The sequence below is a fragment of the Anolis sagrei genome, chromosome 6, assembly GCF_037176765.1.
Source record: "Anolis sagrei isolate rAnoSag1 chromosome 6, rAnoSag1.mat, whole genome shotgun sequence".
Classification (NCBI taxonomy): Eukaryota; Metazoa; Chordata; class Lepidosauria; order Squamata; family Dactyloidae; genus Anolis; species Anolis sagrei.
Window position 1 is genome coordinate 133410090 of NC_090026.1, and position 8436 is coordinate 133418525.

Here is an 8436-nt window from a genome sequence, read left to right on the forward strand (position 1 = left end):
CAACTCCCAAACTCAAGGCCAACGCTCACCTAACCTTTCATTATTTTTTCCTGGTCATGGGCATTCTTTGTGCCAAGTTTGGGTCAATTCGATCTCTGGTGGAGTTCAGAATGCTCTTTGATTGTAGGTGAACTATAAATCCCAGCAGCTGTCATGCGTTAGCATGAGTAGCATGCAGATTGACTCTAGCCCAGTTAACTGTGTGTGTGATGAATTGGCTCATAAAAGAAAAACACACGAGACTTCGGCTTAAAGTAGAAAAGAAAATATTGTAGTATTGGCAGCATACAAAACAAAATTGCGGGATTGCTGTTTCCACAAAAGTAACATGAAACAATATCTTCTGAGAGATATCATTACTCAGCTGAGATAAGCAGGAATCCTTGTCCTCTTCTCATGGCTGTGTCTTCGCAGGACATCTGCAGCATAGTCCCCGGCTTACACAAGGCAGAATGGCACAGAGGCATAGATGCACAATAGCATAAAGGCACAATGGCAAACACGCACAATGGAAAGAACTAAACACACAGTAGCTCTCTTTATACACATGAAAATAACACTCTCAATTAACTCTTCAATTAACTGAAACAGCTGTAGCACAAACAGCCTTGAACCTTACAGCAACTTAAAGTTAGAGCACAAACAACATTGATCCTTACAACAACTTAGATCAAGTACGTTGCAACCTCTTAGTAGCAACAGCAGCTACAACTCCCAAGATCCAGATAATGAAAATACATCCTGCCTATCAGATATTTACATGACGATTCGTAACAGAAGCAAAATTCCAGTTATGAAGTAACAACGAAAATAATTTTAGGGTTGGGGTCACCACAACATGAGGAATTGTATTAAGGGGTCGCGGTGTTAGGAAGGTTGAGAACCACTGATTCAGAGTCTATGTCTCTCTTGGATTGTTGTGGCCCAGAATGTGGCGCAAGGTCGTTCCAGGCCTGAGCAGAGCAGAGCAGAGTGGAGGGTGCGCCCTGACTCCCCTTGTGTGCCTTGTGTCCCCCGCAGTGGCTGTCCCAGGGCCGGGCGGAGGTCTCGGTGGTGCAGCAGCAGCAGCAGGCGGAGAACGGCAAGACGGAGCTCTCCCTGGTCCACTTTGCCATCGCCAACCCCCGCTGGCAGCCGCCCCCCGAGAGCTCCCTCTTCATCGGGCACCTCAAGGAGAAGGTGCAGCAGGACGCGGCCCAAGCGCCCCCCGCCCAGCGCCTCCTGGCCGAGGCCCCCCTCGGCGCCTCCTTGCTCTCCGACGAGGGGCTCGGCACCGTGGTGAGTCCGCAAGGGTGTCGGGAGGTGTCGGGAGGAGGACCCATTGAGGGTGGGCTCCCTGACCCTCCATCCCCACTCTCTTCCCACCTCTGCAGCCGGATGCCCTCTTGGCCAGCGTTTTGGCCCACCCGGTGTTCTCAGCGGCCAGCATGGCCTCCCACTCGGAGCGGCGGCTCTTCGCTCCTCGGGGCAGCACAGCCGGGGCCGCCGCCAGCGTCCTGGCCTCCCTCTCCTGCTCTCAGCTGCACCGGCGGAGCGCACCCCCCGCAGAGAACTCCGTCTTCCGCAGCGACAGCACCGTTCCCGGGGGGCGGTGAGTCTATTTCACGTATTAAAAGCAAACTGGTTGGGGAGGGGGGGGGGGGTAGAGTTGTCATGTATTTGAGGAAACACAACGTTTAAAAACTTGGCATTCTGTTAAATGTCCCTTGACCAGAAACTGGCCACTTGGAGTGCCTCCAGTGTGGCTCTAAGTGGGTCCCCCATCGTGCATATGAATGAATGAATGGTTTATTGTCCTAGCCATAGGCCATGACATCAGTAAAATACTAACTTTATAAACACTTTCCAATATAAACCTTAAAACGTAACAAGAATTAAAACTAAAACAAGTTCTTTAAAATTATGAAAGCAGAAACATGACAATAACAGCGTCTGCTTTGTGTCATTCCAAACCGTTTCCATTTCTGACCCCCAGTATGGATTTTGCTACTTTGGCTCTGATCTTTTGGGCTGCGATTGCGAATGTGGCAACCTTTAGTGTTATATTTTTAGAATGATCTGCTAGCAAGTCGCAGATCACCGCAGATGGTTGCCATGATGCCCTTTCTTCTAAGAGTGATCCTAGGAGATTTTTCCTATGGTCATTGTACAAGGGGCAACGTAGTGTGTGAGGTCTTCTCTTTCTCCTGTGCCACAAATGCAAAGTCGTTGGGCATGGGGGATCCCTCTGTATCTTCTTCCCTCTAGCCAGTTTGAAGGCATTGTTTGGAATCGCAGGGCTGTCAATGCTTTCCTCAGGACCGCTGACGTTAGGTCTTGAAGATATTGTTGACGATATTGGTCACTTTTTAGCCGAGGATACCAGGTAGAGAAACCTTGCAGTTTGCTAATCTGCGAGTTGTCAGCTGCATCCCTTTCAAAGATTTTGTCTCTAATCACCTTCTTGTCCAGATGCATTAGGGTATTTGTTGACCCATCAAAGTACTGAAGGAGCAAGGCTCGCCAGTATGGTGCCCATCCTCCCTGCTTATACTGCTCCATCATGCATTGCTTTGTTATACTCTCGTCCTCCATTCCCAGGAGCCTCTTCCCATATAAGATGCTAAGCTTATGCATTCTGGCCTTAAGTGAGGGAAGATCCAATTCCAGCCTTAACAAGGCAGCTGGAGTCCCATCGTGCATATGAAAGGGCCTGCCACTTTTGGACTCTTGCTTGCTGAGCTGTTCCCTCAAGTATGTCTGAAGATCTTAGAAAACTTTTTTTTCTTAAATGAAGCAAAATTGAGGCCGTCCCACCCCTTATTTATTTATTTATTTGGCTCGGAGGGGTTTACAGCAGTAGATTAAAACAATACAATTAACTTTAAAATACAATAAAACAAGAACAGACATAGTCCCAAGTTATTCACCCATCGAAAGCTTGTCGGAAGAGAAGGGTTTTACAGGCTTTCTGAAAAGCAAGTAGGTCTCTTGCTGTGCAATTAAAACCCTCCCAACTGATAGCCACCCAGCCTCTCTTGAAACCAGTGGTTCTTAACCTGTGGACTGTGGGCCGCGTGGACGAAAACCTGGTCTCAGCCACTGTTAGAGGTTCCAGGTTTTAGCCTGCCACTTTTGGACTCTCGCTTGCTGAGGCACTGACGCCCCCCCCCCTTGCCTTTCCTTCCTTTTCCGCAGCACTGCCCCATCTGAGGTGCGCCAAGGGCCGCTGTCCCGTTCCGTGGCGCTGTCTGAGTTTGCCTCGGCCGAGATGAGCCTCCACGCTATTTACATGCACGAGGTGAGCCACCCCCCACTCTTTGGGGTCTGCCATCAACGCCCTTCCAGCTCTTTTTTATTATTATTATTATTATTATTATTATTATTATTATTATTATTATTTAAACTTCTATGCGGCCACTCCCCTGGGGCTCGGAGCGGCTTACAAGAATAGCTAAAATCTAACAAAATTTAAAAGCAATTTAAAACAATTTAAAAACAGCAGAATCAAACATTAAAAGCCTGTCGGAACAGGTATGTCTGACACGCCCTGCGGAAAGCTGGTAAGTCCCGCAGGGCACGAACTTCAGGTGGCAGAGCATTCCAGAGTGATGGCGCCACTGCTGTGAAGGCTCTGCGCCTGGTTGCTGCTAGACGCAAGGTCTTGACACTGGGGACTTCCAATAGATCTTGATCCTCAGAACGGAGTGATCTCTGGGGTTGGTAGGGGGTGAGGCGGTCCCTCAGGTCCATCGTCCCCAGACCATGCAAGGCCTTCAAGGTGAGTACCATCACTTTGAAAGTGATCCGGTGCTCAATGGGTCACCAATGCAGCTGGAGGAAGATTGGGGTGATGTGGCATCTCATCGGAATTCCCGCAAGAAGCCGAGCAGCTGCGTTTTGTACCAACTTGAGCTTCCGGATCACCGACAGAGGAAGGCCAATGTAGAGGGCGTTACAGTAGTCCAGTCTTGAGATGACCGTGGCCTGGATCACCGTAGCCAGGTCGTCCCTGGACAGGGAGGGGGCCAGCCGTCTAGCCTGCCGCAGGTGAAAGAAGGAAGGCGGTTTTGCTCACGGCGGAGACCTGGGCCTCCATCGTCCGCAGAGGGTCCAAAAGGACTCCCAGACTCTTGACCAATGAGGACGGGCGTAACACCTCTTGACCTCTCCCTTTCTGCGTTTCAGCTCCGGCACCAACAGCACCACCGGCCGCGAGAGGAAGGGTCTCCCCACAGCCCTCCTCAACAGTCAGCCGAATCAGGTCAGGGCTCGCAAACGTGTCTGTCCGTGGGTCTTGCACTCTGTTCCGGGGGTCAGCTCTCCCTTGGTTGGGGGCCACAAGGAGATCCAGTGACCACCTGCATGGCAGAGCTTTCCCTCTCTACCCAAGGACCCTTCTGAGCTGACTTAGGGGTCCAGAAGGGTCCAGCCAGGAGGAGGGTGCAGGATGCGATTCCAAAACTCACCTCACCTGCCTTTCCTTCCTTCAGGTGATGGTGCCAGGTCCTCGCAGCGCATGGATGGAGGTCTGGGGGGCTGGCAGGAAGAGGAGGCGCCTGGGAGCCAGCGGCCGGAGAGAGAGAAGAGCTAGCGCCCGCCACCGCCGGGGGACCTTCCTTCCCTCTCTTGGCAAAGTAAGGGCCACAAAGGGAGCACGTGGAGACAGTAATGGACCTGCTGTTGGGCATTCTGGCTGACCAGGGGGGCATCCCAGCAACTACAACTCCCAAAGGATGGAATCCATCCCCCTCAATCCCACCAGTATTCGAATTTGGGTGTATCGGGTCTTTGTGCCAAATTTGGTCCAGTGAATGGAAACACATCCTGCATATCGGATATTTACATTAGAATTCATAACAGTAGCAAAATTGGGTTGCTGTAGGTTTTTTCGGGCTATATGGCCATGTTCTAGAGGCATTCTCTCCTGACGTTTCGCCTGCATCTATGGCAAGCATCCTCAGAGGTAGTGAGGTCTGTTGGAACTAGGAAAAAAGGGTTTATATATCTGTGGAATAATGTCCAGGGTGGGACAAAGGACTCTTGTCTGTTGGAGGAAGGTGTGAATGGGTTGTTGTAGATTTTATCAGGCTATATGGCCATGTTCTTGAGGCATTGTCTCCTGACGTTTCGCCTGCATCTCTGGCAAGCATCCTCAGAGGTAGTGAGATCTCTTGGAAGTAGGAAAAAAGGGTTTATATATCTGTGGAATAATGTCCAGGGTGGGACAAAGGACTCTTGTCTGTTGGAGGAAGGTGTGAATGGGTTGTTGTAGGGTTTTTTGGGGCTGTATGGCCATGGTCTAGAGGCATTCTCTCCTGACGTTTCGCCTGCATCTATGGCAAGCATCCTCAGAGGTAGTGAGGTCTGTTGGAACTAGGAAAAAGGGTTTATATATCTGTGGAATGACCAGGGTGGGACAAAGGACTCTTGTCTGCTGGAGGAAGATGTGAATGGGTTGTTATAGGGTTTTTTGGGGCTGTATGGCCATGGTCTAGAGGCATTCTCTCCTGATGTTTCGCCTGCATCTGTGGCAAGCATCCTCAGAGGTAGTGAGGTCTGTTGGAACTAGGAAAAGGGGTTTATATATCTGTGGAATGACCAGGGTGGGACAAAGGACTCTTGTCTGTTGGAGGAAGATGTGAATGGGTTGTTGTAGGGTTTTTTTCGGGCTGTATAGCCATGGTCTAGAGGCATTCTCTCCTGACGTTTCGCCTGCATCTCTGGCAAGCATCCTCAGAGGTAGTGAGGTCTGTTGGAACTAGGAAAAAGGGTTTATATATCTGTGGAATGACCAGGGTGGGACAAAGGACTCTTGTCTGCTGGAGCTAGATGTGAATGTTTCAACCTCTGAGGATGCTTGCCATAGACGCATTCTCTCCTGACGTTTCACCTGCATCTATGGCAAGCATCCTCAGAGGTAGTGAGGTCTGTTGGAAGTAGGAAAAAGGGTTTATGTATCTGTGGAATAATGTCCAGGGTGGGACAAAGGACTCTTGTCTGTTGGAGGAAGATGTGAATGGGTTGTTGTAGATTTTTTCAGGCCGTATGGCCATGTTCTAGAGGGATTCTCTCCTGACGTTTCGCCTGCATCTATGGCAAGCATCCTCAGAGGTAGTGAGGTCTGTTGGAACTAGGAAAAAGCGTTTATATATCTGTGGAATGACCCAGGTGGGACAAAGGACTCTTGTCTGTTGGAGCTAGGTGTGAATGTTTCAGCTGATCACCTTGATGGCCTGGCAGAGCCTGGAGCAATCTCTTGTTGAGAGGTGATTAGATGTCCTTGTTTGTTCGACAATACAGTAGCAAAATTACAGTTGTGAAGTAGTAATGAAAATAATTTAATGGTTGGGGGTCACCACAACATGAGGAAGTGTATGAAGGGGTCGCAGCATTGGGAAGGTTGAGAACCACTGATCTACTGGCTCTTCTCGACCCAACCTTTCTACCCTTTGTCCCTCCAGGTTTCTGAACTGGCGACTCGTTCGTGCCGAGAGGATTCCTCCTCCACCCTGGACGGGGCCGGAAGATGACCAGCGGGGATGTCCTCGGCCAGGGCTGGAGGGGTGGCGCTGCCCCTGCCCTGGGTGGACATTGGCCTGGAAGAAGAGGCCTTGGCGGGGCGGCCTCGCTGGCTGGCGACGTGTGCCCGTCTCGCTCGGGGTGAATAAGCTAAGGGCCGGACTGGCCCTGCCTGGTGCTACTTGTATTTAAAGGGTCCCTGCAATGGACAGAGGAGCCTTGGGGGGCCCCCTCCCCTGGCTCCACACCCCCCCCCCACACTGCCCCTCCCTCAACGTGTGCTTCCCCCCCCCCCCGCCTTCCCTCTGCTGCTAAATAGGACCCCAGCCCCCCTCCTCCTCCCCCCAAAGTGGCTCTGATGATGGGAGGGAGCCTTGGGGAGGGGGAGGCGGGTTGGGGGGTGCGTTTCCATGGGGTGCCGCTCCCATCTCAGGACAGACAATAAATGTTTACAGGTGCGGCCAGCAAGGATTCCTGGTTCATCCTCCAGCAGGAAGGGGGGGTGGCTCGGAGGTGCCAGGCTCAAGGGAGGTGGGCGTTGGGTGCAGGCAGCCCCCAAGTTACAAACAAGAGAGCTTCTGGAGCAGTGGTTCTTCTGCGTGGTACTGTGAAATCCACACCTGTGGTATTTCCCTGCGTCCACGCAGCTGACTCGGATCTTTCTTGAAAGCTTTTCCTAATGAGGGACTCCAGCCCCGCCCATCTACTCCTAATAAAGCCAGGCCGTGACCCCTTAATACAGTTCCTCATGTTGTGGTGACCCCCAACCATCACATTGTTTTTGTTGCTGCTTCATAACAGTCATTTTGCTCCTGTTATGAATCCTAATGTAAATATCCGACATGCAAGATGTATTTTCATCCACTGGACCAAACTGGACACAAATACCCAATGCACCCACATGTAAATGCTAGTGGGGTTGGGGGAGGATTGGTTTTATAATTTGGGAGTTGTAGTTGCTGGGATTTATAGTTAACCTATAATCAAAGAGCATTCTGAACTCTACCGGCGATTGATTTGAACCTAATTTGCCACACAGAAAACACTGGAAGGGTTTGGTGGGTAATGACCTTGAGTTTGGGAGTTGTAGTTCACCTATATCCAGAGAGCACTGTGGACTCACGCAGTGGTGGATCTGGACCAAACATGGCACAAATACTCAATATGCCCAAATGTGAACACTGGTGGAGCCTGGGGAAAATAGACCTTGGCTTTTGGGAGTTGTAGTTGCTGGGATTTATAGTTCATTACAATCAAAGAACATTCTGAACTCCACCAACAATAGAATTGGCTCAAACTTCCCACATGGAATCCCCAGGACCATCAGAAAATACTGTTTTCTGATGGTCTTTGGCGACCCCTCTGACACCCCTTCGTGACCCCCTCATGGGTCCCGACCCCCAGGTTGAGAAACACTGTTCTGGAGGATTGTTCTTGCAAACTTAGTTTGTAAGTCGGAACAGGGACATTTCTTAAATCGAACTCCAGCCCAGTGGATGCAAAAGCTTTGGAGAGCACAGGGAAGGGTGGACGTCCCCGTGGAGATTCCTTTGCTGCCTGTGCCTCTGCTCAGAAGATTTCGCCTCACTTTCCGTCCCTGTGAGAATTGAAACACTCGGTTTGTGGTGGAAACTAGAATCGATGAGGAAGTTTCCATGATTTTTTTTTTCATGTCAGAGGCGACTTTGAGAAACTGCAAGTCGCTTCTGGTGTGAGAGAATTGGCCATCTGCAAGGACGCTGCCCAGAGAACGCTGCCTGGGTGTGTTACCATCCTATGGGAGGCTTTTCTCATGTCCCCACACGAGAAGCTGGAGCTAACAGATGGGAGCTCACCCACTCCCTCACAGGTCAAGGCTCAAGGGAAGAGTTACCATCCTATGGGAGGCTTCTTTCATGCCCCTGCATGAGAAGCTGGAGCTGACAGATGGGAGCT

The 8436-nt window shown here is 50.7% G+C and overlaps 1 protein-coding gene across 3 annotated transcripts in view; it reads left to right on the forward strand.

Moving 5' to 3' along the window:
• Window positions 1-6965, forward strand: part of ATG9B (autophagy related 9B) — a 30242-nt gene extending 23277 nt beyond the window's left edge. For all 3 annotated transcript variants that reach the window (XM_060782798.2, XM_060782799.2, XM_060782801.2), the window contains 6 exons: window positions 1021-1278; window positions 1374-1591; window positions 3178-3280; window positions 4168-4243; window positions 4473-4616; window positions 6444-6965. In XM_060782798.2, the coding sequence (XP_060638781.2) occupies window positions 1021-1278; window positions 1374-1591; window positions 3178-3280; window positions 4168-4243; window positions 4473-4573 (756 nt within the window). In that variant the 3' untranslated portion in view covers window positions 4574-4616; window positions 6444-6965. The remainder of the gene's footprint in view (window positions 1-1020; window positions 1279-1373; window positions 1592-3177; window positions 3281-4167; window positions 4244-4472; window positions 4617-6443) is intronic.
• Window positions 6966-8436: the final 1471 nt, after the last annotated feature.